Source organism: Heterodontus francisci, chromosome 47 (genome assembly GCF_036365525.1).
Source record: "Heterodontus francisci isolate sHetFra1 chromosome 47, sHetFra1.hap1, whole genome shotgun sequence".
NCBI classification, from domain to species: Eukaryota; Metazoa; Chordata; class Chondrichthyes; order Heterodontiformes; family Heterodontidae; genus Heterodontus; species Heterodontus francisci.
Genome location: NC_090417.1, coordinates 19,795,819 through 19,822,667, shown reverse-complemented (window position 1 = coordinate 19,822,667; position 26,849 = coordinate 19,795,819). Strand labels below are relative to the sequence as shown.

The 26,849-nt window shown below is 55.2% G+C and overlaps 1 protein-coding gene across 9 annotated transcripts in view; it reads left to right on the top strand.

The window, feature by feature from the left end:
• Positions 1 to 26,849, top strand: part of sorbs3 (sorbin and SH3 domain containing 3) — a 177,057-nt gene that overhangs the window by 132,617 nt on the left and 17,591 nt on the right. For 3 of the 9 annotated variants that reach the window (XM_068023204.1, XM_068023209.1, XM_068023206.1), the window contains 7 exons: positions 818 to 916; positions 1,632 to 1,678; positions 12,989 to 13,122; positions 13,994 to 14,067; positions 15,590 to 15,636; positions 16,354 to 16,468; positions 17,948 to 18,073. In XM_068023204.1, coding sequence (XP_067879305.1) covers positions 818 to 916; positions 1,632 to 1,678; positions 12,989 to 13,122; positions 13,994 to 14,067; positions 15,590 to 15,636; positions 16,354 to 16,468; positions 17,948 to 18,073 — 642 coding nt within the window. Of the gene's footprint in view, positions 1 to 817; positions 917 to 938; positions 1,341 to 1,631; positions 1,679 to 12,988; positions 13,123 to 13,993; positions 14,068 to 15,589; positions 15,637 to 16,353; positions 16,469 to 17,947; positions 18,074 to 26,849 lie in introns of those variants that run through there. The other 6 variants (XM_068023208.1, XM_068023207.1, XM_068023205.1 and 3 more) reach the window with 5 other exon arrangements.

Below are 26,849 nucleotides of genomic sequence, written 5' to 3'. Positions count from 1 at the left end.
GGAGGGATGGAGGGAGAGTTCGGGTCGGGGTGCAGGGAGAGTGCGGGTCGGGGTGGGATGGAGGGATGGAGGGAGAGTTCGGGTCAGGGTGGGATGGAGAGATGGAGGGAGAGTTCGGGTCGGGGTGGAGGGAGAGTTCGAGTCGGGGTGGGGTGGAGGGATGGAGGGAGAGTTCGGGTCGGGGTGGGGTGGATGGAGATCCGAGCCCACTGTGGCTGCACCAGTGACAGGAATATTTTCCAGAGAGACAGGAAGGCAGATGGAGTCAGAGATAGAGATTATCGACGGAGAAACAGGTGGAGAGAGGAAGTAAGAACTGGCATGAAAGAGATTGAGTGAAAGAGAAAAAGGGTGAGAAGCAGGGTTAGAGGGATTTGGAGAGGGACTGATGGAGAGAGAGAGTTAGGGATAGACAGATGAATGGAGAGAAGGGCGGAGAGAGAGATGCAGAGAGTGAGATGGGAAAGAGAGTTGGAGAGAGACAGACGGAGAGCGAGAGATAGAGAGAGAGAGACAGGGTTAGAGATAGCTGGAGAGAGAGGCAGAGAGAAATGGGGCAAAATAGAGAGAGAGAATCAATCCCAGACAGAAATGCCAGCGTATCCTAGAGGCAGTGGGATTGCCAGCTGATGGCCGAGCAGCAGGGGTTAGGCAAATCACCTACACGACTGCTCAGTGTCTGGGACATCTGAGAGTGCCCACTGCCTTGTCCCTATGTTAGCATCGGGAGTCAGTGTCATTTAAGTTGGTTCTTGCCCAGCCTGTAGCATTTCCTAACCATACCTGTCCTTCTGGTGCCCTCTTTTTATTGGTCCAGACCTCACTTGAGAAAGAGCTGAGCCAATTGGAAGCAGAGTTAGATTCCGATCTGCAGGACATCAAGCTGCGCCTGGCAAAGGAAAACAGGACACAGCAGGTACTGACTTGGCTGCCAATCAGCAGGAGTGCAGGCAGCATCGCACCGAATCCTTAACATGACTTCAGCTGATCAGCTTCGTGCTTCCAACACTCTCCTGGCTAGTCTGCTATCTTCTACCCTGCAGAAACTTCAGCTCATGCAAAAATACCAGAACTCAGACCAAGTCCTTTTTACCCATCACCCTGCTGTGCTCGCTGACCTACATTGGCTCCTGGTTAAACAACACCTCAATTTTAAAATTCTCATTCTTCTTCTGAAATTGCTGCATGGCTTCACCCCTGCCTGTCAGTGTAACCTGGTACAGCCCACCGAGATCTCCGTGCTCCTCCAATTCTGGCTTCTTCTGCATCCCTCATATTCATCAATCCAGCATTGGCTGCCTGGGCCCGAAGCCCGAAAGAAAAAAAAGAATAAAAAACAGGTTAGATACAAAGTAAAGCTTCCTCGACACTATCTGATCAGACGCTGCCAGGACAGCTTGAGAATGGGTTAGGAGGTGACTGAGGGACTTGACTGGCAACTTTTCATGAAACAATTCGACTGGTTTAGAAAAGATGAAACCAGGTGGAGTTTAGGACCCAGTGTCGACTTGCTGAGTCAAAGTCTCATGAACTGACAGCTTCCAAGAATTCCCCATTCCGATCATTCCATCTTGTCTCCCCTGGGTTCCAGGCTTAGATCTTTCAACACGTCTCCGTCTGCTCTTTTTCAGGAAAGCTCGGGAAGCGGGCAGGTGGAAGGGCAGCCTCAGACTGTCAGGTGAGTGGGAACAGGTATAGTGTGGGCATGGAGAGGGAGAGCACAGTGTGAATCCTGGTCAATGATTCACGAGATTTCTGCTGGAAGTCTTGCAGCCACTGCCTTACGTAAAGATGTCTCTTCAACTTTTCGATAGTCTCAGTCTCTCACTGTGCCAAGAGATCGAGGGAGAGATGGTGTGCTGCAACATTACCTCCCATTAAATTCCAGTCTGTATGTAGATTGTGCTGACATCACACCACTAAGAGGAACTGGGCAATTGATTACAAACAGGATGGCAGTGAGGGATGTGGGAGAGATCAGAGTTACAGTGAGGGGTGTGGGTTATATCAGCTTGTTAGAGTGAGGGGTGTGGGTTATATCAGAGTGTTACAGTGAGGGGTGTGGGTTATATCAGCGTGTGAGAGTGAGGGGTGTGGGTTATATCAGAGTGTTAGAGTGAGGGGTGTGGGTTATATCAGAGTGTTACAGTGAGGGGTGTGGGTTATATCAGAGTGTTACAGTGAGGGGTGTGGGTTATATCAGCATGTTAGAGTGAGGGGTGTGGGTTATATCAGCATGTTAGAGTGAGGGGTGTGGGTTATATCAGCATGTTAGAGTGAGGGGTGTGGGTTATATCAGAGTGTTAGAGTGAGGGGTGTGGGTTATATCAGAGTGTTAGAGTGAGGGGTGTGGGTTATATCAGAGTGTTACAGTGAGGGGTGTGGGTTATATCAGAGTGTTAGAGTGAGGGGTGTGGGTTATATCAGAGTGTTACAGTGAGGGGTGTGGGTTATATCAGAGTGTTAGAGTGAGGGGTGTGGGTTATATCAGCATGTTAGAGTGAGGGGTGTGGGTTATATCAGCATGTTAGAGTGAGGGGTGTGGGTTATATCAGAGTGTTAGAGTGAGGGGTGTGGGTTATATCAGAGTGTTAGAGTGAGGGGTGTGGGTTATATCAGAGTGTTACAGTGAGGGGTGTGGGTTATATCAGAGTGTTAGAGTGAGGGGTGTGGGTTATATCAGCATGTTAGAGTGAGGGGTGTGGGTTATATCAGCATGTTAGAGTGAGGGGTGTGGGTTATATCAGAGTGTTACAGTGAGGGGTGTGGGTTATATCAGAGTGTTAGAGTGAGGGGTGTGGGTTATATCAGCATGTTAGAGTGAGGGGTGTGGGTTATATCAGAGTGTTAGAGTGAGGGGTGTGGGTTATATCAGCATGTTAGAGTGAGGGGTGTGGGTTATATCAGAGTGTTACAGTGAGGGGTGTGGGTTATATCAGCGTGTGAGAGTGAGGGGTGTGGGTTATATCAGCATGTTAGAGTGAGGGGTGTGGGTTATATCAGAGTGTTACAGTGAGGGGTGTGGGTTATATCAGAGTGTTACAGTGAGGGGTGTGGGTTATATCAGCATGTTAGAGTGAGGGGTGTGGGTTATATCAGCATGTTAGAGTGAGGGGTGTGGGTTATATCAGCATGTTAGAGTGAGGGGTGTGGGTTATATCAGATTGTTAGAGTGAGGGGTGTGGGTTATATCAGAGTGTTAGAGTGAGGGGTGTGGGTTATATCAGAGTGTTACAGTGAGGGGTGTGGGTTATATCAGAGTGTTAGAGTGAGGGGTGTGGGTTATATCAGCATGTTAGAGTGAGGGGTGTGGGTTATATCAGCATGTTAGAGTGAGGGGTGTGGGTTATATCAGAGTGTTAGAGTGAGGGGTGTGGGTTATATCAGAGTGTTAGAGTGAGGGGTGTGGGTTATATCAGAGTGTTACAGTGAGGGGTGTGGGTTATATCAGAGTGTTAGAGTGAGGGGTGTGGGTTATATCAGCATGTTAGAGTGAGGGGTGTGGGTTATATCAGCATGTTAGAGTGAGGGGTGTGGGTTATATCAGAGTGTTACAGTGAGGGGTGTGGGTTATATCAGAGTGTTAGAGTGAGGGGTGTGGGTTATATCAGCATGTTAGAGTGAGGGGTGTGGGTTATATCAGAGTGTTAGAGTGAGGGGTGTGGGTTATATCAGCATGTTAGAGTGAGGGGTGTGGGTTATATCAGCATGTTAGAGTGAGGGGTGTGGGTTATATCAGAGTGTTACAGTGAGGGGTGTGGGTTATATCAGAGTGTTAGAGTGAGGGGTGTGGGTTATATCAGCATGTTAGAGTGAGGGGTGTGGGTTATATCAGAGTGTTACAGTGAGGGGTGTGGGTTATATCAGAGTGTTACAGTGAGGGGTGTGGGTTATATCAGCATGTTAGAGTGAGGGGTGTGGGTTATATCAGCATGTTAGAGTGAGGGGTGTGGGTTATATCAGCATGTTAGAGTGAGGGGTGTGGGTTATATCAGCATGTTAGAGTGAGGGGTGTGGGTTATATCAGAGTGTTAGAGTGAGGGGTGTGGGTTATATCAGAGTGTTAGAGTGAGGGGTGTGGGTTATATCAGAGTGTTACAGTGAGGGGTGTGGGTTATATCAGAGTGTTAGAGTGAGGGGTGTGGGTTATATCAGAGTGTTACAGTGAGGGGTGTGGGTTATATCAGCATGTTAGAGTGAGGGGTGTGGGTTATATCAGAGTGTTACAGTGAGGGGTGTGGGTTATATCAGAGTGTTAGAGTGAGGGGTGTGGGTTATATCAGAGTGTTACAGTGAGGGGTGTGGGTTATATCAGCATGTTAGAGTGAGGGGTGTGGGTTATATCAGCATGTTAGAGTGAGGGGTGTGGGTTACATCAGAGTGTTACAGTGAGGGGTGTGGGTTATATCAGAGTGTTAGAGTGAGGGGTGTGGGTTATATCAGAGTGTTAGAGTGAGGGGTGTGGGTTATATCAGAGTGTTAGAGTGAGGGGTGTGGGTTATATCAGAGTGTTAGAGTGAGGGGTGTGGGTTATATCAGAGTGTTAGAGTGAGGGGTGTGGGTTATATCAGAGTGTTACAGTGAGGGGTGTGGGTTATATCAGCATGTTAGAGTGAGGGGTGTGGGTTATATCAGCATGTTAGAGTGAGGGGTGTGGGTTATATCAGCATGTTAGAGTGAGGGGTGTGGGTTATATCAGAGTGTTAGAGTGAGGGGTGTGGGTTATATCAGCATGTTAGAGTGAGGGGTGTGGGTTATATCAGAGTGTTACAGTGAGGGGTGTGGGTTATATCAGAGTGTTACAGTGAGGGGTGTGGGTTATATCAGAGTGTTACAGTGAGGGGTGTGGGTTATATCAGCATGTTAGAGTGAGGGGTGTGGGTTATATCAGAGTGTTACAGTGAGGGGTGTGGGTTATATCAGCATGTTAGAGTGAGGGGTGTGGGTTATATCAGCATGTTAGAGTGAGGGGTGTGGGTTACATCAGAGTGTTAGAGTGAGGGGTGTGGGTTATATCAGAGTGTTAGAGTGAGGGGTGTGGGTTATATCAGCGTGTTACAGTGAGGGGTGTGGGTTATATCAGAGTGTTAGAGTGAGGGGTGTGGGTTATATCAGAGTGTTAGAGTGAGGGGTGTGGGTTATATCAGAGTGTTAGAGTGAGGGGTGTGGGTTATATCAGAGTGTTAGAGTGAGGGGTGTGGGTTATATCAGAGTGTTACAGTGAGGGGTGTGGGTTATATCAGAGTGTTACAGTGAGGGGTGTGGGTTATATCAGGGTGTTAGAGTGAGGGGTGTGGGTTATATCAGCATGTTAGAGTGAGGGGTGTGGGTTATATCAGAGTGTTAGAGTGAGGGGTGTGGGTTATATCAGAGTGTTACAGTGAGGGGTGTGGGTTATATCAGCATGTTAGAGTGAGGGGTGTGGGTTATATCAGCATGTTAGAGTGAGGGGTGTGGGTTATATCAGAGTGTTAGAGTGAGGGGTGTGGGTTATATCTGAGTGTTAGAGTGAGGGGTGTGGGTTATATCAGAGTGTTACAGTGAGGGGTGTGGGTTATATCAGCATGTTAGAGTGAGGGGTGTGGGTTATATCAGAGTGTTAGAGTGAGGCGTGTGGGTTATATCAGCATGTTAGAGTGAGGGGTGTGGGTTATATCAGAGTGTTACAGTGAGGGGTGTGGGTTATATCAGAGTGTTAGAGTGAGGGGTGTGGGTTATATCAGAGTGTTACAGTGAGGGGTGTGGGTTATATCAGAGTGTTAGAGTGAGGCGTGTGGGTTATATCAGAGTGTTAGAGTGAGGGGTGTGGGTTATATCAGAGTGTTACAGTGAGGGGTGTGGGTTATATCAGAGTGTTACAGTGATGGGTGTGGGTTATATCTAAGTGTTACAGTGAGGGGTGTGGGTTATATCAGAGTGTTACAGTGAAGGGTGTGGGTTATATCAGAGTGTTACAGTGATGGGTGTGGGTTACATCAGAGTGTTAGAGTGAGGGGTGTGGGTTATATCAGAGTGTTACAGTGAGGGGTGTGGGTTATATCAGAGTGTTACAGTGAGGGGTGTGGGTTATATCAGAGTGTTACAGTGAGGGGTGTGAGTTATATCAGAGTGTTACAGTGAGGGGTGTGGGTTATATCAGCATGTTAGAGTGAGGGGTGTGGGTTATATCAGAGTATTACAGTGAGGGGTGTGGGTTATATCAGAGTGTTACAGTGAGGGGTGTGGGATATATCAGAGTGTTACAGTGAGGGGTGTGGGTTATATCAGAGTGTTACAGTGAGGGGTGTGGGTTATATCAGAGTGTTACAGTGAGGGGTGTGGGTTATATCAGAGTGTTACAGTGAGGGGTGTGGGTTATATCAGAGTGTTACAGTGAGGGGTGTGGGTTATATCAGAGTGTTAGAGTGAGGGGTGTGGGTTATATCAGCATGTTAGAGTGAGGGGTGTGGGTTATATCAGAGTGTTACAGTGAGGGGTGTGGGTTATATCAGAGTGTTACAGTGATGGGTGTGGGTTATATCAGAGTGTTAGAGTGAGGGGTGTGGGTTATATCAGAGTGTTACAGTGAGGGGTGTGGGTTATATCAGCATGTTAGAGTGAGGGGTGTGGGTTATATCAGCGTGTTACAGTGAGGGGTGTGGGTTATATCAGAGTGTTACAGTGAGGGGTGTGGGTTATATCAGAGTGTTACAGTGAGGGGTGTGGGTTATATCAGAGTGTTACAGTGAGGGGTGTGGGTTATATCAGAGTGTTACAGTGAGGGGTGTGGGTTATATCAGCATGTTAGAGTGAGGGGTGTGGGTTATATCAGAGTGTTAGAGTGAGGGGTGTGGGTTATATCAGAGTGTTACAGTGAGGGGTGTGGGTTATATCAGAGTGTTACAGTGAGGGGTGTGGGTTATATCAGAGTGTTACAGTGAGGGGTGTGGGTTATATCAGAGTGTTACAGTGAGGGGTGTGGGTTATATCAGCATGTTAGAGTGAGGGGTGTGGGTTATATCAGAGTGTTAGAGTGAGGGGTGTGGGTTATATCAGAGTGTTACAGTGAGGGGTGTGGGTTATATCAGAGTGTTAGAGTGATGGGTGTGGGTTATTTCAGAGTGTTACAGTGAGGGGTGTGGGTTATATCAGAGTGTTAGAGTGAGGGGTGTGGGTTATATCAGAGTGTTAGAGTGATGGGTGTGGGTTATTTCAGAGTGTTACAGTGAGGGGTGTGGGTTATATCAGTGTGTTACAGTGAGGGGTGTGGGTTATATCAGAGTGTTACAGTGAGGGGTGTGGGTTATATCAGAGTGTTACAGTGAGGGGTGTGGGTTATATCAGAGTGTTACAGTGAGGGGTGTGGGTTATATCAGAGTGTTACAGTGAGGGGTGTGGGGTATATCAGAGTGTTACAGTGAGGGGTGTGGGTTATATCAGAGTGTTACAGTGAGGGGTGTGGGTTATATCAGAGTGTTACAGTGAGGGGTGTGGGTTATATCAGAGTGTTACAGTGAGGGGTGTGGGTTATATCAGAGTGTTAGAGTGAGGGGTGTGGGTTATATCAGAGTGTTACAGTGATGGGTGTGGGTTATATCAGAGTGTTACAGTGAGGGGTGTGGGTTATATCAGAGTGTTACAGTGAGGGGTGTGGGTTATATCAGAGTGTTACAGTGAGGGGTGTGGGTTATATCAGAGTGTTAGAGTGAGGGGTGTGGGTTATATCAGAGTGTTAGAGTGAGGGGTGTGGGTTATATCAGAGTGTTACAGTGAGGGGTGTGGGTTATATCAGAGTGTTAGAGTGAGGGGTGTGGGTTATATCAGAGTGTTACAGTGAGGGGTGTGGGTTATATCAGCGTGTTACAGTGAGGGGTGTGGGTTATATCAGAGTGTTACAGTGAGGGGTGTGGGTTATATCAGAGTGTTACAGTGAGGGGTGTGGGTTATATCAGAGTGTTACAGTGAGGGGTGTGGGTTATATCAGAGTGTTACAGTGATGGGTGTGGGTTATAACAGCGTGTTACAGTGATGGGTGTGGGTTATATCAGAGTGTTAGAGTGAGGGGTGTGGGTTATATCAGAGTGTTACAGTGAGGGGTGTGGGTTATATCAGCATGTTAGAGTGAGGGGTGTGGGTTATATCAGCATGTTAGAGTGAGGGGTGTGGGTTATATCAGCATGTTAGAGTGAGGGGTGTGGGTTATATCAGAGTGTTACAGTGAGGGGTGTGGGTTATATCAGAGTGTTACAGTGAGGGGTGTGGGTTATATCAGAGTGTTACAGTGAGGGGTGTGGGTTATATCAGCGTGTTACAGTGAGGGGTGTGGGTTATATCAGAGTGTTAGAGTGAGGGGTGTGGGTTATATCAGCGTGTTACAGTGATGGGTGTGGGTTATATCAGAGTGTTACAGTGAGGGGTGTGGGTTATATCTAAGTGTTACAGTGAAGGGTGTGGGTTATATCAGCGTATTACAGTGAGGGGTGTGGGTTATGTCTAAATGTTACAGTGAGGGGTGTGGGATATATCAGAGTGTTACAGTGAGGGGTGTGGGTTATATCAGAGTGTTACAGTGAGGGGTGTGGGTTATATCAGCGTGTTACAGTGATGGGTGTGGGTTATATCAGAGTGTTACTGTTCGTGGTTTGAGAGTGTACAGACAAGCCCTGATCTCAAGTTCCCACATCTTCCGAATTTCACCCCGTTCCATCGCTTTAAAAAGCCTGTGACCTGTAGATATCAGAGACAGGGGTTAGGAGTGTCCATATGTCTGCTACAATTGGGACATCAATCGAGCCCATAACACTCGAACGCTGCTCCTTGTTGTGGGCTCTGTTTACCCTCCTCGCTGTTTTGCTGGTATGTGACACCCTACTGAGCATTGAGGGACAGAGTACGTCATGCGAGAAGCTGTAAATCTCAGTTCCAAGGTGCACAGGTGAATGTGACAGCGAGTGAGCCCAGAGTAGTGGATCGGCTGCATCTGGGAAGAAATGGGGACAAAGTCCAGCGGCTCAGAAGGAATTTATCTCATTTGTGCACGTCAGCAGATTGGGAGGACTGTGTTAATATTTAACTGCATGCATCTTAGGCAGCGTTACAGTGGAATACTCATGCACAGAGCGTGGAGTCCGGTCACCCGGGAGAGAGACCTGCAGCTTCCAGGCTTGAGGCCAACACATTGAGTTCCTTCCTACCCCTACACTTTGAGTGTCTCATGTGGAGAGTGGGACAGAGCAGATTCCTGAAATCTCAACCTCTCCCTCAATTGCATTCATTCTAAAATCCTTGTATTCTAGTCTCCCTTTATCCTAACTCCAATTCCAAAGCATGGCCACTTCTACCTCTGCTGCAGTGAAGTGTAACTTGATGAATTTTTATTCAGATTTACAAGGATGGTCGTGGAACTGAGAGATTATAACTATTAGAAAAGGCTGAACAGGTTGGGGCCTGTTTCTCCGGACGACTGAGGGGTGACCTGATAAAGGTCTTCAATATTATGAAATAGTTTGACAGGGTAGATGTGGAGAATGTTTCCACGTGTGGGAGAGACTAAAACTAGGGGCAATAAATGTAAGATAGTCCTTGATAAATTCATTCGGGAATTGAGGAGAAACATCTGTACCCAGAGAGTGCTGAGAATATAGAACTTGCTCCCATCGGGAAGGCTTGAGGTGAGTACAAGGAACAAAGAACAGTACAGCACAGGAACAGGCCATTCGGCCCTCCAAGCCTGCGCCGATCTTGATGCCTGCCCAAACTATAACCTTCTGCACTTCCGGGGCCCATATCCCTCTATTCCCATCCTATTCATGTATTTGTCAAGATGCCTCTTAAACATCTCTGTGGTACCTGCTTCCACCACCTCCCCCGGCAACAAGTTCCAGGCACTCACCACCCTCTGTGTAAAGAACTTGCCTCGCACATCCCCTCTAAACTTTGCCCCTCACACCTTAAACTTATGTCCCCTAGTGACTGACTCTTCCACCCTGGGAAAAAGCTTCTGACTATCCACTCTGTCCATGCCGCTCATAACTTTGTAAACCTCTATCATGTCACCCCTCCACCTCCGTCGTTCCAGTGAAAACAATCCGAGTTTATCCAACCTCTCCTGGAGGCTAATGCCCTCCAGACCAGGCAACATCCTGGTAAACCTCTTCTGTACCCTCTCCAAAGCCTCCACGTCCTTCTGGTAGTGTGGCGACCAGAATTGCACGCAATATTCTAAGTGTGGCCTAACTTAAGGTTCTGTACAGCTGCAACATGACTTGCAAATTTTTATACTCTATGCCCCGACCGATGAAGGCAAGCATGCCGTATGCCTTCTTAACTACCTTATCCACCTGCGTTGCCACTTTCAGTGACCTGTGGACCTGTACGCCCAGATCTCTCTACCTGTCAATACTCCTAAGGGATCTGCCATTTACTGTATACTTCCCACCTGCATTAGACCTTCCAAAATGCATTACCTCACATTTGTCCAGATTAAACTCCATCTGCCATTTCTCCGCCCAAGTCTCCAACCGATCTATATCCTGCTGTATCCTCTGACAATCCTCATCACTCTCCGCAACTCCACCAACCTTTGTGTCGTCCACAAACTTACTAATCAGACCAGCTATATTTTCTTCCAAATCATTTATATATACTACAAACAGCAAAGATCCCAGCACTGATCCCTGCGGAACACCACCAGTCACATCCCTCCATTCAGAAAAGCCCCCTTCCACTGCTACCCTTTATCTTCTATGACCAAGCCAGTTCTGTATCCATCTTGCCAGCTCCCCTCTGATCCCATGTGACTTCACCTTTTGTACCAGTCTGCCATGAGGGACCTTGTCAAAGGCTTTACTGAAGTCCAGATAGATAACATCCACTGCCCTTCCTTCATCAATCATCTTTGTCACTTCCTCAAAAAACTCGATCAAGTTAGTAAGACACGACCTCCCCTTCACAAAACCATGCTGCCTCTCGCTAATAAGTTTGTTTGTTTCCAAATGGGAGTAAATCCTGTCCCGAAGAATCCTCTCTAATAATTTCCCTCCCACTGACGTAAGGCTCACCAGCCTATAATTTCCTGGATTATCCTTGCCACCCTTCTTAAACAAAGGCACAGCATTGGCTATTCTCCAGTCCTCTGGGACCTCACCTGTAGCCAATGAGGATGCAAAGATTTCTGTCAAGGCCCCAGCAATTTCTTCCCTTGCCTCCCTCAGTATTCTAGGGTAGATCCCATCAGGCCCTAGGGACATATCTACCTTAATGCTTTGTAAGACACCCAACACCTCCTCCTTTTTGATAATGAGATGACTGAGACTATCTGCGCTCCCTTCCCTGGGCTCATCAGGTATTTAACAGGATAAACACAGGAGGGAGAAAGGGAGAGAAGGATTTGCTGATAGGATGAGATGAAAAGGGGTGGGTTCAGGCTTGTGTGGAGCAGAAACACCAGCATGGACTGTTGGGGCTGAATGGCCTGTTTGGTGTAGATACTATAATTCTCAGTTTGTGGCATCAGTGGCAAGATCAGCATTTACTGTCTCTCCTGAGGTCTCCTGAGATTGTGCTAATGGCTTTCTCGATCAGTTTCATAGAACTGAGTGTCTTGTTGGGCGACTTTGGAGAGCAACTCAGAGTCAGCCATGTTAGTGTGGGACAGGAGTCCCATCTCGGCCAGACCCAGGAAGGATAACAGGTTTCTTTCCCTGAACGCTAATGACTGAACCAATTGGGTTTTTACAACAATCTGACAGCATCAAGATCAAACAACCACAGTGGGACTGAAACCTGCTGCTCTCTGGATTATTATTCCAAACTTCAGGATTATTGATCCAGTAACATAGTCACTGCCATCGTTGTGTATCCCTGCATTAGACTGTCAGTTTATCCTGTTTTATGTTCAGCAGCCAGAAACAGCAAAACCATTGCTGCATGCTGAAAACTCACTGGACATACATCAGAGAGCTAGAGGGGTGGAGTGAGAGAGAGAGGGAGAGGCGCAGTGGGGGAGAGAGGGAGAGGCGGAGTTGGGGAGAGAGAGAAAGGTGGAGTGGGGGAGCGAGAGAGAGGCGGAGTGGGGGGCTGAGAGAGAAAGAGAGGGCAGCAGAGAGAGACAAAATGGGAGAAATGGACTAAGGCAGAGAGAGGACAGGAATTGGAAATGTTATGCATGTGCAGTTTCGAATCTTAAATAAGCAGGTCAGTGAGTGGAATGCAGGAAGGCTCATGAATATGCAGGAAGGCTCATGAATATGCAGGACATGTTTATTGCTGTGTAGGACAGGTTCACAGCCATGCACGGGTGAGGCTTGTTAAAGGATGGATGGCTGTTTATGAGAGAATCGCATTCGAATGTTGAGCTGGAAGGGATAAAGTCAGTCCAGCAACTGCTGATAGTGGTATTGTACTGCCCAGTTTGGGAGATGTGGGGGAGCAGGTTCACAGTTCATGAAGAGCAGCACCTTTGGTCTAAAAGCTTGTTCACTACTGGGTTTACAGTCAGCCTATGAAAGTGAATGTCCACTAAACTCTGAGACACCACAGTTGGAGACTATGTGAAGTTTTGGGCTCCACACTCTCACTGAATGTTAAGGTTAATCGCGAGGGAACACTGCGCATTCACTGGGATCCTGTCTGGTCTGAACAAGTACAAATTGTTGTGTCTATTTATACATTTTGTCCAATTCATTCTGTAATTTCGGATTCCATTGTTCCTCCCTGTTTGGGATCAGGTACAGACTTGCCTGTTTTGCATTGAGTTTCTGAAAAGAAATTTGTTGAATAAATTTGGAGCAAAGTCCTTCATTTTGCCTGAGTTATCAGTGTTTGGAGAGGTCCAGTGAATCGAGACTTGCCTTTGGATATGGAATCTCAGATTGAAGAGGATGTTTGAGGCTTAAGGCTTCTGTGATGAAGCTTGACAATGGCTGTAAACTGAGTGAATCCTGTATTTTAAACTGAAATAGAAAATGATTCACAGTTTTAAAACTGCCTTTCTCGCTCTTGACCTCAGTGCAATGACCTCAGCTCCCGGGTGGGACCAGTCACCTATCAATCAGCAACCCAACGGCCAACACAGCGAGTTGCCCGGCAACAGGAGCATCCGGGGGGACGTGAGTGGGAGAGATTCTCCAGCATCCTCGGGAGGCAAGGAATAAAGACTTGCATTTCTGTAACGCCCTTCACACCTTCAGGATGTCCCAAAGCACTTTACAGCCAATGAAATGTACTTGCTGTTGCAATGCAGGAAACACAGCAGCTTGTTTGTTCACAGCAAGATTCCACAAAGAACAAACTGATAATGACCAGATAATTTGTTATCGTGATGTTGGCCCCGGGACACTGGGGAGAACTTTTTTTGTTATTCATTTGTAGGATGTGGGCATCGCTGACAAGGCCAGCATTTATTGTCCATCCCAAATTGCCCTTGATCTGACTGACTTGCTTGGCCATTTAAGATGGCATTGAATAAGAGTCAGCCACATTGCTGTGGGTCTGGAGTTGCGTGTAGGCCAGACCAGGTAAGGATGGCAGATTTCCTTCCCTAAAGGACGTCAGTGAACCAGACTCCCCTGCTCTTTGAAATGTCGCTATGAGATCTCTTACATCTACCTGAGAGGATAGACAATTTATTGGAACATGTGATCCTGGCTGACACTCACAGTGCCAATGCTGAGGGAATGTTGCACTGTCAGAGATGCTATCTTTAATATGAGTTGATAAACTGAGGCCCCGTCTGCTCTCTCTGGTGGACATTAAAAGATCTCATGGCACCTATTTTGAAGAAGAACAGAGCCTTTCTGCCTGGTGTCCCGGGAACAGTATTTCTCCCTTGATCGACAACTGTAAAACAAATGATCAGGTCAAGATCACATTGCAGTTTGTTCGAGCTTGCTGTGTGCAAATTGGCTGCTGCATTTCCCACATAGCAACTTCAACAAAGTACTTCATTGACTGTAAAGTGCTTTGGCACAAACAGAAATTCAAGCCTTTCCTTTCCTTTTCTTTTCTTTCTTAGCAGATCCTTGGAACTCTGGCAATAACGGGAGCAGTCCTGATGGGAGACGGCTGCACAACTCGGAAATGGAGAAGGTAAACACGGAAACCAGGCTGTGTGGAAGGGCTATGTCGGTGAGCATGTGGGTTTTATTCCCGACACAGCGTGTGGTCCCGTGGCTGGCAGCTACAGTAGTGAGTGGTGATGTTGCAGGACTGGCTACTCTCAGCTCCTGAGTTCAAATCCAGCCACAGCAAACTGGGAAGTTGATTTCTGGTAATCCGTGGGCTGGCACTGGGCAAACCATTGCCCTTCAGGGAAGGAAACCTGCTCACCAACATTGCCCCTCAGCTGTGTGCACACAGAATCAATGTTCCCTTTAAGATGTGTGGTTGTGCAGTAATCTTAAAGGGACTCCACAGTGCAGCAAACAGGCCATGCACAGCACAGAGAAATTCGAGGCACGGTTACTGCCAACCCTTTCTGCTCTGGACCTGTATATGACTTCAGTTCCATCTAACATCGCCGACTCTAAAAGGTACCTAGGAACGGGCAATAAATATTCCTGTCCAAACACAAAGAACAAATTAGAAACACGTTTAGCCCATCCAATTCGTGTTGGTGTTTATCCTACAGATAAGCTGTATCCAAGTACCCACCCCTATCCCTTTACCACCCTCTTTTCTCTCTAACGTGTGCTGAAATATTGCCCTTGATCCCCGCTTCAGTCACTAAATCCGGGAGTGAATTCCACAGACTCCCAACCCTCTGTGGAAACGGGTTTCTCCTCCGCTCTGTCCGAAATCTCTCACATTTAAACTTGAGTAGCCTTGAATCAGTGGGTAGCAAACTCACCTCAGTTATAAGGTTCAGTTCCCACTGCAGAGTCATGAGCACATAATCCAGGCTGATGATCCCAGGGCAGGACTGAGGAAGTGCTGCACTGTCTCGGAGGTGCTGTCTTTCAGATCAACGGTTAAACTCAGACCCCACCTGCCTTGTCAGTTGGAAATTTAAAAAATCCCATGGAACTATTGCGAAAAAGAGCAGGACAGTGTAGAGGGAGCTTTACTTTGTATCTCACCGTGTACCTGCCCTGGGAGTGTTTAATGGGACAGTGGAAGGGGGAGACCTCCACCGGGGTTTCCCCTCGCCGCCAGGTGGCAACACGGAACGCCACGGCATGTCTGGGCAGCAGACAAGGGCAAGGAAATGGAGAGTCTATAGGAGCAGCCTGAACAGGAAACCCCTCTGCGCAATGTGGAATGGCATGGATGGCATTTCCGAGAGGCAGCTCAGGTTGTATGGGACTGGCTCCCGAGGAGGGTTTTGGGGCCTGGATCCAATGAGCAGTTCCAGCTGAGCGGTGATCACCTCAGCCGGGAGCGCTCCACAATCCCAAGCCCCCTCATCACCCGCAGTTAGGGGCATCTCAGGGGCTTTGGCTACTTGCTGTACCTGTCCTGGGAGTGTTTGATGGGGGACAGTCTGTTCCCAGGAGCTGAATGGATTTACTCAGGTCTGTTCTGTTGATTCCAGTCATTGGGAAGCAGTCTGGGATTGCCATCCCTGAGGAGACAGCTCTCTTTTCCTGATGAGTTCTTATTCTTTCCACAGATGAAGGCTGCACGGGCAAAATTTGATTTCCAGGCTCAGTCCCCCAAGTAAGTAGAGCACGCAGGAATGTGGGACACGGAGGGGTGGGGAGGGAATCTAGCAGACAGGAAAAGGCCAGCTGCTCCATCAAGGCAGCCCCACATCCCATGTCAGCTGGGACTTTGTAAAGGACATTACTTCCTCCGCGGACCATGAAATGTTTCAGGATCGATGCCTGGGCTGTGCTGAATTAGCTCCTGTACATCTCGGCACAAACCAGGATGAAACCAGCATCTGCACCCCTGGGTCAGGAAGTGGAATTCGTCTCAAATTCGTGCTTTTGATCCATTTGCCATTGACTCCTGTTGAGAAACTCCCCACCCTCTGCCTGTGCCTGGATTAGGGTGATTGATGGCTGTGATAATCTGTGGTTGAATAGTTTATGCTCATAAGTCTTCAACAGGTCACTGGGTCGGGGACTGGAGGGCGCACAGACCCTGTGCAACTGGACCCAACGCGAGTCAATGCTTTTAGGAGTCATGAGGGATGTCTCTGAGGATCCCACTCTCTCCCACAAGGACCCCAGTCTCGGTCTCCCTCCGAGGACCCCACTCTCTAAGGACACTCTGTCACCTCCCTGGGGAGCGTATTGATGCTTTGCTTATAACAGCCTGCTGCAGAGGATAAGACTTCAACATGTTGGCTTCAGTCATTCCTATTGACACAAAAGGGTTTACTGTGACCTTTGACCATTCCTTTGAACCTTTGCCTATGTTTCCCTCCAGAGAGCTCACTCTTCAGAAAGGAGATGTCGTTTACATCCACAAAGAGCTCGACCAGAACTGGCTGAAAGGGGAGCACCATGGGAGGCTTGGAATCTTCCCCACATCTTATGTCGAGGTAGGAGTCTCCTCCTCAGTTTAGCAACTACTCGGTGTCCTTCGTTCCACAAGGAGAGACCTGGAGATAACTGGGAACTCTAGTACAGTGCTGGATTTTTGGTGGGAGTACAGGATACCCCCAGTACACTGTTAGGCCCTTGCTCGAAGGACTGGGATCGCCCCAGTTGAGTGTTGGGCTCTTGCTGGGAGGGCAGGGACTTCCCCAGTGGACTATTGATTTCTTGCTGGGAGGTCTGAATCTCCCCACTAGAAAGCTGAACTCTTGCTGGGAGGACTCGGATCTCCCTAGTAGAATGTTGAACTCTTGCTGGGAGGTCTGAATCTCCTCAGTAGAAAGCTGAACTCTATCTGGGAGGACTGGTATCTCCCCAGTAGAATGCTGAACTCTTGCTGGGAGGACTGGGATCTCCCCAGTAGAATGCTGAACTCTTGCTGGGAGGTCTGAATCTCCCCAGTAGAAAGCAGAATTCTTGCTGGGAGGACTGGGATCTCCCCAGTAGAATGCTGAACTCTTGCTGGGAGGACTGGGATCTCCCCAGTAGAATGCTGAACTCTTGCTGGGAGGACTGGGATCTCCCCAGTAGAATGCTGAACTCTTGCTGGGAGGTCTGAATCTCCCCAGTAGAAAGCAGAATTCTTGCTGGGAGGACTGGGATCTCCCCAGTAGAATGCTGAACTCTTGCTGGGAGGACTGGGATCTCCCCAGTAGAATGCTGAACTCTTGCTGGGAGGTCTGAATCTCCCCAGTAGAAAGCAGAATTCTTGCTGGGAGGACTGGGATCTCCCTAGTAGAATGTTGAACTCTTGCTGGGAGGTCTGAATCTCCTCAGTAGAAAGCTGAACTCTATCTGGGAGGACTGGTATCTCCCCAGTAGAATGCTGAACTCTTGCTGGGAGGACTGGGATCTCCCCAGTAGAATGCTGAACTCTTGCTGGGAGGTCTGAATCTCCCCAGTAGAAAGCAGAATTCTTGCTGGGAGGACTGGGATCTCCCCAGTAGAATGCTGAACTCTTGCTGGGAGGACTGGGATCTCCCCAGTAGAATGCTGAACTCTTGCTGGGAGGACTGGGATCTCCCCAGTAGAATGCTGAACTCTTGCTGGGAGGTCTGAATCTCCCCAGTAGAAAGCAGAATTCTTGCTGGGAGGACTGGGATCTCCCCAGTAGAATGCTGAACTCTTGCTGGGAGGACTGGGATCTCCCCAGTAGAATGCTGAACTCTTGCTGGGAGGTCTGAATCTCCCCAGTAGAAAGCAGAATTCTTGCTGGGAGGACTGGGATCTCCCCAGTAGAATGCTGAACTCTTGCTGGGAGGACTTTGATCTCCCCAGTAGAATGCTGAACTCTTGCTGGGTACAGTATTAAGCAGTCAGAGAATTGTGTTATGGATATGATAAATCGGGACTCGGGAGACTTGACTAGACTCTCTCAGCCCCCAAACCGACTGCTGTTCTCATCTGTTGTTTTCCTCTTCCAGTTTATTCCTGCTACTGAGAGACCAACTCCGATCAAAATCCAACCCTTCCAGCTTCTGGAGTATGGAGAAGCTCTTGCCATATTCAGCTTTAAAGGAGACTTAAGTGTGGAGCTTTCCTTTCGCAAGGTGTGTGTGAGAACAGGTTCAATTTAACTAAAGCACAGCACATCAGTAAATCTCACTGGTTAGCAAGATTCAATTACATGGGATTCAAGTGACAAGTGTCACTGTTGATATGAAAATTGGCGAAGAGACAGAAAGCAGAGGGTTTGCACAGGCTTGATGGGCTGAAAGTCCTTGTGTACTGTATCATTCGCGAATTCTCTTTGAATCACTGTGCCTCTGTCTCTGTTTCTCCCTCTGTGTCCCTTTTTGTCACTTTGTCTCGCTCACTCTGTCTCTGTCTCCCTCTCTCTGTCTCTTTCTCCCTCTCTCTGTCTCTCCCTCTCTATCTGTCACACTCACTCTCTCCCTCTCTCTCACACTCTGTCTCTCTCTCTCCCTCTCTCTCACCCTCTCTCTCACCCTCTCTCTCTGTCTCTCCCTCTCACACTCACTCTCTCCCTCTCTCTCTCACTCTCTCTCTGTCTCTCTCTCTCACTCTCTCACTCACACTCTGTCTCTCTCTCTCACCCTCTCTCTCTCTCTCTCTCTGTCTCTCTCTCTCCCTCTCTGTCTCTCTCTCTCACTCTCTCACTCATACTCTCTCTGTCTCTCTCTCTCTCCTGACCTTATCCTGGCCTGGGTTTCAGCACCATCTTGTGGAAATGTGGAAATTTGCAGGGGACTCAGATTTGGAGAGTGAGCAGAGCAATCTTACATTCACTTTACCGTGCCAATTCATTCAGTATTTTTCCATTTTCCACATTATCATTCAGTACTAAATCTCTACAGTGAGCACTATCCAGTGTGGGACTGAGCCCCAGGGAGCCATAGAGCCCTGCCCGGTGTGGGCCTGAGAGCAGGAGAGCCGTGCGCGGTGTGGGACTGAGAGCAGGAGAGCCCTGCCCGGTGTGGGCCTGAGCCCTGCCCGGTGTGGGGCAGAGCCCTGCCCGGTGTGGGACTGAGAGCAGGAGAGCCCTGCCCGGTGTGGGACTGAGAGCAGGAGAGCCCTGCCCGGTGTGGGCCTGAGCCCTGCCCGGTGTGGGCCTGAGCCCTGCCCGGTGTGGGCCTGAGCCCTGCCCGGTGTGGGCCTGAGCCCTGCCCGGTGTGGGGCAGAGCCCTGCCCGGTGTGGGACTGAGAGCAGGAGAGCCCTGCCCGGTGTGGGCCTGAGCCCTGCCCGGTGTGGGCCTGAGCCCTGCCCGGTGTGGGCCTGAGCCCTGCCCAGTGTGGGACTGAGAGCAGGAGAGCCCTGCCCGGTGTGGGCCTGAGCCCTGCCCGGTGTGGGACTGAGAGCAGGAGAGCCCTGCCCGGTGTGGGACTGAGCCCTGCCCGGTGTGGGCCTGAGCCCTGCCCGGTGTGGGCCTGAGCCCTGCCCGGTGTGGGACTGAGAGCAGGAGAGCACTGCCCGGTGTGGGACTGAGAGCAGGAGAGCCCTGCCCGGTGTGGGACTGAGCCCTGCCCGGTGTGGGCCTGAGAGCAGGAGAGCCCTGCCCGGTGTGGGACTGAGAGCAGGAGAGCCCTGCCCGGTGTGGGACTGAGCCCTGCCCGGTGTGGGCCTGAGCCCTGCCTGGTGTGGGCCTGAGAGCAGGAGAGCCCTGCCCGGTGTGGGACTGAGCCCTGCCCAGTGTGGGCCTGAGGGCAGGAGAGCCCTGCCCGATGTGGGCCTGAGCCCTGCCCGGTGTGGGCCTGAGGGCAGGAGAGCCCTGCCCGGTGTGGGCCTGAGCCCTGCCCGGTGTGGGACTGAGCCCTGCCGGTGTGGGACTGAGCCCTGCCCGGTGTGGGCCTGAGAGCAGGAGAGCCCTGCCCGGTGTGGGACTGAGAGCAGGAGAGCCCTGCCCGGTGTGGGACTGAGCCCTGCCCGGTGTGGGCCTGAGCCCTGCCTGGTGTGGGCCTGAGAGCAGGAGAGCCCTGCCCGGTGTGGGACTGAGCCCTGCCCAGTGTGGGCCTGAGGGCAGGAGAGCCCTGCCCGATGTGGGCCTGAGCCCTGCCCGGTGTGGGCCTGAGGGCAGGAGAGCCCTGCCCGGTGTGGGCCTGAGCCCTGCCCAGTGTGGGACTGAGAGCAGGAGAGCCCTGCCCGGTGTGGGACTGAGCCCTGCCCGGTGTGGGACTGAGCCCTGCCCGGTGTGGGACTGAGCCCTGCCCAGTGTGGGACTGAGAGCAGGAGAGCCCTGCCCAGTGTGGGACTGAGCCCTGCCCGGTGTGGGACTGAGCCCTGCCCGGTGTGGGACTGAGAGCAGGAGAGCCCTGCCCGATGTGGGCCTGAGCCCTGCCGGTGTGGGCCTGAGCCCTGCCCGGTGTGGGACTGAGCCCTGCCCGGTGTGGGCCTGAGCCCTGCCTGGTGTGGGCCTGAGAGCAGGAGAGCCCTGCCCGGTGTGCGACTGAGCCCTGCCCGGTGTGGGCCTGAGGGCAGGAGAGCCCTGCCCGGTGTGGGCCTGAGCCCTGCCCGGTGTGGGACTGAGCCCTGCCCAGTGTGGGCCTGAGGGCAGGAGAGCCCTGCCCGGTGTGGGCCTGAGCCCTGCCCGGTGTGGGCCTGAGGGCAGGAGAGCCCTGCCCGGTGTGGGCCTGAGCCCTGCCCGGTGTGGGCCTGAGAGCAGGAGAGCCCTGCCCGGTGTGGGACTGAGAGCAGGAGAGCCCTGCCCGGTGTGGGACTGAGCCCTGCCGGTGTGGGACTGAGCCCTGCCTGGTGTGGGCCTGAGAGCAGGAGAGCCCTGCCCGGTGTGGGACTGAGCCCTGCCCGGTGTGGGCCTGAGCCCTGCCCGGTGTGGGACTGAGCCCTGCCCGGTGTGGGACTGAGAGCAGGAGAGCCCTGCCCGATGTGGGACTGAGCCATGCCGGTGTGGGACTGAGCCCTGCCTGGTGTGGGCCTGAGAGCAGGAGAGCCCTGCCCGGTGTGGGACTGAGAGCAGGAGAGCCCTGCCCGGTGTGGGACTGAGCCCTGCCCGGTGTGGGCCTGAGCCCTGCCCGGTGTGGGCCTGAGGGCAGGAGAGCCCTGCCCGGTGTGGGACTGAGCCCTGCCCGGTGTGGGCCTGAGCCCTGCCCGGTGTGGGACTGAGCCCTGCCCGGTGTGGGACTGAGCCCTGCCCGGTGTGGGACTGAGAGCAGGAGAGCCCTGCCCGGTGTGGGCCTGAGCCCTGCCCGGTGTGGGACTGAGCCCTGCCAGGTGTGGGCCTAAGGGCAGGAGAGCCCTGCCCGGTGTGGGCCTGAGCCCTGCCCGGTGTGGGCCTAAGGGCAGGAGAGCCCTGCCCGGTGTGGGCCTGAGCCCTGCCCGGTGTGGGACTGAGCCCTGCCGGTGTGGGACTGAGCCCTGCCCGGTGTGGGCCTGAGCCCTGCCCGGTGTGGGCCTGAGCCCTGCCCAGTGTGGGACTGAGAGCAGGAGAGCCCTGCCCGGTGTGGGCCTTAGCCCTGCCCGGCGTGGGCCTTAGCCCTGCCCGGTGTGGGACTGAGAGCAGGAGAGCCCTGCCCGATGTGGGACTGAGCCCTGCCGGTGTGGGACTGAGCCCTGCCCGGTGTGGGACTGAGCCCTGCCTGGTGTGGGCCTGAGCCCTGCCCGGTGTGGGCCTGAGCCCTGCCCGGTGTGGGCCTGAGGGCAGGAGAGCCCTGCCCGGTGTGGGAATGAGCCCTGCCCGGTGTGGGCCTGAGCCCTGCCCGGTGTGGGACTGAGCCCTGCCCGGTGTGGGACTGAGCCCTGCCCGGTGTGGGCCTGAGCCCTACCCGGTGTGGGACTGAGAGCAGGAGAGCCCTGCCCGGTGTGGGCCTGAGCCCTGCTCGGTATGGGACTGAGCCCTGCCGGTGTGGGACTGAGCCCTGCCCGGTGTGGGACTGAGCCCTGCCAGGTGTGGGCCTAAGGGCAGGAGAGCCCTGCCCGGTGTGGGCCTGAGCCCTGCCCGGTGTGGGCCTAAGGGCAGGAGAGCCCTGCCCGGTGTGGGCCTGAGCCCTGCCCGGTGTGGGACTGAGCCCTGCCGGTGTGGGACTGAGCCCTGCCCGGTGTGGGCCTGAGCCCTGCCCGGTGTGGGCCTGAGCCCTGCCCAGTGTGGGACTGAGAGCAGGAGAGCCCTGCCCGGTGTGGGCCTTAGCCCTGCCCGGCGTGGGCCTTAGCCCTGCCCGGTGTGGGACTGAGAGCAGGAGAGCCCTGCCCGATGTGGGACTGAGCCCTGCCGGTGTGGGACTGAGCCCTGCCCGGTGTGGGACTGAGCCCTGCCCGGTGTGGGCCTGAGCCCTGCCCGGTGTGGGCCTGAGCCCTGCCCGGTGTGGGCCTGAGGGCAGGAGAGCCCTGCCCGGTGTGGGACTGAGCCCTGCCCGGTGTGGGCCTGAGCCCTGCCCGGTGTGGGACTGAGCCCTGCCCGGTGTGGGACTGAGCCCTGCCCGGTGTGGGACTGAGAGCAGGAGAGCCCTGCCCGGTGTGGGCCTGAGCCCTGCTCGGTATGGGACTGAGCCCTGCCGGTGTGGGACTGAGCCCTGCCCGGTGTGGGACTGAGCCCTGCCAGGTGTGGGCCTAAGGGCAGGAGAGCCCTGCCCGGTGTGGGCCTGAGCCCTGCCCGGTGTGGGCCTAAGGGCAGGAGAGCCCTGCCCGGTGTGGGCCTGAGCCCTGCCCGGTGTGGGACTGAGCCCTGCCGGTGTGGGACTGAGCCCTGCCCGGTGTGGGCCTGAGCCCTGCCCGGTGTGGGCCTGAGCCCTGCCCGGTGTGGGCCTGAGCCCTGCCCAGTGTGGGACTGAGAGCAGGAGAGCCCTGCCCGATGTGGGACTGAGAGCAGGAGAGCCCTGCCCGGTGTGGGACTGAGCCCTGCCCACTGTGGGACTGAGAGCAGGAGAGCCCTGCCCGATGTGGGACTGAGCCCTGCCCGGTGTGGGCCTGAGCCCTGCCCGGTGTGGGACTGAGCCCTGCCAGGTGTGGGACTGAGAGCAGGAGAGCCCTGCCCGGTGTGGGACTGAGCCCTGCCCGGTGTGGGCCTGAGCCCTGCCCGGTGTGGGCCTGAGCCCTGCCCGGTGTGGGACTGAGCCCTGCCCGGTGTGGGACTGAAAGCATGAGAGCCCTGCCCGGTGTGGGCCTGAGCCCTGCCCGGTGTGGGCCTGAGCCCTGCCCAGTGTGGGACTGAGAGCAGGAGAGCCCTGCCCGGTGTGGGCCTGAGCCCTGCCCGATGTGGGACTGAGCCCTGCCGGTGTGGGCCTGAGCCCTGCCCGGTGTGGGCCTGAGCCCTGCTCGGTATGGGACTGAGCCCTGCCCAGTGTGGGCCTGAGCCCTGCCTGGTGTGGGCCTGAGCCCTGCCCGGTGTGGGCCTGAGCCCTGCCCGGTGTGGGACTGAGAGCAGGAGAGCCCTGCCCGGTGTGGGCCTGAGCCCTGCCCGGTGTGGGCCTGAGCCCTGCCCGGTGTGGGCCTGAGCCCTGCCCGGTGTGGGCCTGAGCCCTGCCCGGTGTGGGACTGAGCCCTGCCCGGTGTGGGCCTGAGCCCTGCCCGGTGTGGGACTGAGCCCTGCCCAGTGTGGGACTGAGCCCTGCCTGGTGTGGGCCTGAGCCCTGCCTGGTGTGGGCCTGAGCCCTGCCCGGTGTGGGCCTGAGCCCTGCCCGGTGTGGGACTGAGCCCTGCCCGGTGTGGGCCTGAGCCCTGCCCGGTGTGGGCCTGAGCCCTGCCCGGTGTGGGACTGAGAGCAGGAGAGCCCTGCCCGATGTGGGACTGAGCCCTGCCGGTGTGGGACTGAGCCCTGCCCGGTGTGGGACTGAGCCCTGCCGGTGTGGGACTGAGCCCTGCCCGGTGTGGGACTGAGAGCAGGAGAGCCCTGCCCGGTGTGGGCCTGAGCCCTGCCCGGTGTGGGACTGAGAGCAGGAGAGCCCTGCCCGGTGTGGGCCTGAGCCCTGCTCGGTATGGGACTGAGCCCTGCCGGTGTGGGACTGAGCCCTGCCCGGTGTGGGACTGAGCCCTGCCAGGTGTGGGCCTAAGGGCAGGAGAGCCCTGCCCGGTGTGGGCCTGAGCCCTGCCCGGTGTGGGCCTAAGGGCAGGAGAGCCCTGCCCGGTGTGGGCCTGAGCCCTGCCCGGTGTGGGACTGAGCCCTGCCGGTGTGGGACTGAGCCCTGCCCGGTGTGGGCCTGAGCCCTGCCCGGTGTGGGCCTGAGCCCTGCCCGGTGTGGGCCTGAGCCCTGCCCAGTGTGGGACTGAGAGCAGGAGAGCCCTGCCCGATGTGGGACTGAGAGCAGGAGAGCCCTGCCCGGTGTGGGACTGAGCCCTGCCCACTGTGGGACTGAGAGCAGGAGAGCCCTGCCCGATGTGGGACTGAGCCCTGCCCGGTGTGGGCCTGAGCCCTGCCCGGTGTGGGACTGAGCCCTGCCAGGTGTGGGACTGAGAGCAGGAGAGCCCTGCCCGGTGTGGGACTGAGCCCTGCCCGGTGTGGGCCTGAGCCCTGCCCGGTGTGGGCCTGAGCCCTGCCCGGTGTGGGACTGAGCCCTGCCCGGTGTGGGACTGAAAGCATGAGAGCCCTGCCCGGTGTGGGCCTGAGCCCTGCCCGGTGTGGGCCTGAGCCCTGCCCAGTGTGGGACTGAGAGCAGGAGAGCCCTGCCCGGTGTGGGCCTGAGCCCTGCCCGATGTGGGACTGAGCCCTGCCGGTGTGGGCCTGAGCCCTGCCCGGTGTGGGCCTGAGCCCTGCTCGGTATGGGACTGAGCCCTGCCCAGTGTGGGCCTGAGCCCTGCCTGGTGTGGGCCTGAGCCCTGCCCGGTGTGGGCCTGAGCCCTGCCCGGTGTGGGACTGAGAGCAGGAGAGCCCTGCCCGGTGTGGGCCTGAGCCCTGCCCGGTGTGGGCCTGAGCCCTGCCCGGTGTGGGCCTGAGCCCTGCCCGGTGTGGGCCTGAGCCCTGCCCGGTGTGGGACTGAGCCCTGCCCGGTGTGGGCCTGAGCCCTGCCCGGTGTGGGACTGAGCCCTGCCCAGTGTGGGACTGAGCCCTGCCTGGTGTGGGCCTGAGCCCTGCCTGGTGTGGGCCTGAGCCCTGCCCGGTGTGGGCCTGAGCCCTGCCCGGTGTGGGACTGAGCCCTGCCCGGTGTGGGCCTGAGCCCTGCCCGGTGTGGGCCTGAGCCCTGCCCGGTGTGGGACTGAGAGCAGGAGAGCCCTGCCCGATGTGGGACTGAGCCCTGCCGGTGTGGGACTGAGCCCTGCCCGGTGTGGGACTGAGCCCTGCCGGTGTGGGACTGAGCCCTGCCCGGTGTGGGACTGAGAGCAGGAGAGCCCTGCCCGGTGTGGGCCTGAGCCCTGCCCGGTGTGGGACTGAGAGCAGGAGAGCCCTGCCCCATGTGGGACTGAGCCCTGCCGGTGTGGGACTGAGCCCTGCCCGGTGTGGGACTGAGCCCTGCCCGGTGTGGGCCTGAGAGCAGGAGAGCCCTGCCCGGTGTGGGCCTGAGCCCTGCCCGGTGTGGGACTGAGAGCAGGAGAGCCTTGCCCGGTGTGGGACTGAGAGCAGGAGAGCCCTGCCCGATGTGGGACTGAGCCCTGCCGGTGTGGGACTGAGAGCAGGAGAGCCTTGCCCGGTGTGGGACTGAGCCCTGCCCGGTGTGGGACTGAGAGCATGTGAGCCCTGCCCGGTGTGGGCCTGAGCCCTGCCCGGTGTGGGACTGAGAGCAGGAGAGCCTTGCCCGGTGTGGGACTGAGAGCAGGAGAGCCCTGCCCGATGTGGGACTGAGCCCTGCCGGTGTGGGACTGAGAGCAGGAGAGCCTTGCCCGGTGTGGGACTGAGCCCTGCCCGGTGTGGGACTGAGAGCATGTGAGCCCTGCCCGGTGTGGGCCTGAGCCCTGCCCGGTGTGGGCCTAAGGGCAGGAGAGCCCTGCCCGGTGTGGGACTGAGAGCAGGAGAGCCCTGCCCGGTGTGGGACTGAGCCCTGCCCGGTGTGGGACTGAGCCCTGCCGGTGTGGGACTGAGCCCTGCCCGGTGTGGGACTGAGCCCTGCCCAGTGTGGGACTGAGAGCAGGAGAGCCCTGCCCGGTGTGGGACTGAGAGCAGGAGAGCCCTGCCCGGTGTGGGACTGAGCCCTGCCCGGTGTGGGCCTGAGCCCTGCCCGGTGTGGGCCTGAGCCCTGCCCGGTGTGGGCCTGAGCCCTGCCCAGTGTGGGACTGAGAGCAGAAGAGCCCTGCCCGGTGTGGGACTGAGCCCTGCCCAGTGTGGGACTGAGAGCAGGAGAGCCCTGCCCGGTGTGGGACTGAGCCCTGCCAGGTGTGGGACTGAGAGCAGGAGAGCCCTGCCCGGTGTGGGACTGAGCCCTGCCCAGTGTGGGACTGAGAGCAGGAGAGCCCTGCCCGGTGTGGGACTGAGCCCTGCCAGGTGTGGGACTGAGAGCAGGAGAGCCCTGCCCGGTGTGGGACTGAGAGCAGGAGAGCCCTGCCCGGTGTGGGACTGAGCCCTGCCCGGTGTGGGACTGAGAGCAGGAGAGCCCTGCCCGGTGTGGGCCTGAGAGCAGGAGAGCCCTGCCCGGTGTGGGACTGAGCCCTGCCCGGTGTGGGACTGAGCCCTGCCCGGTGTGGGCCTGAGCCCTGCCCGGTGTGGGCCTGAGAGCAGGAGAGCCCTGCCCGGTGTGGGACTGAGCCCTGCCCGGTGTGGGCCTGAGCCCTGCCCGGTGTGGGCCTGAGCCCTGCCCGGTGTGGGCCTGAGCCCTGCCCGGTGTGGGACTGAGAGCAGGAGAGCCCTGCCCGGTGTGGGACTGAGCCCTGCCCGGTGTGGGCCTGAGCCCTGCCCGGTGTGGGCCTGAGCCCTGCCCGGTGTGGGACTGAGCCCTGCCCAGTGTGGGACTGAGAGCATGAGAGCCCTGCCCGGTGTGGGACTGAGCCCTGCC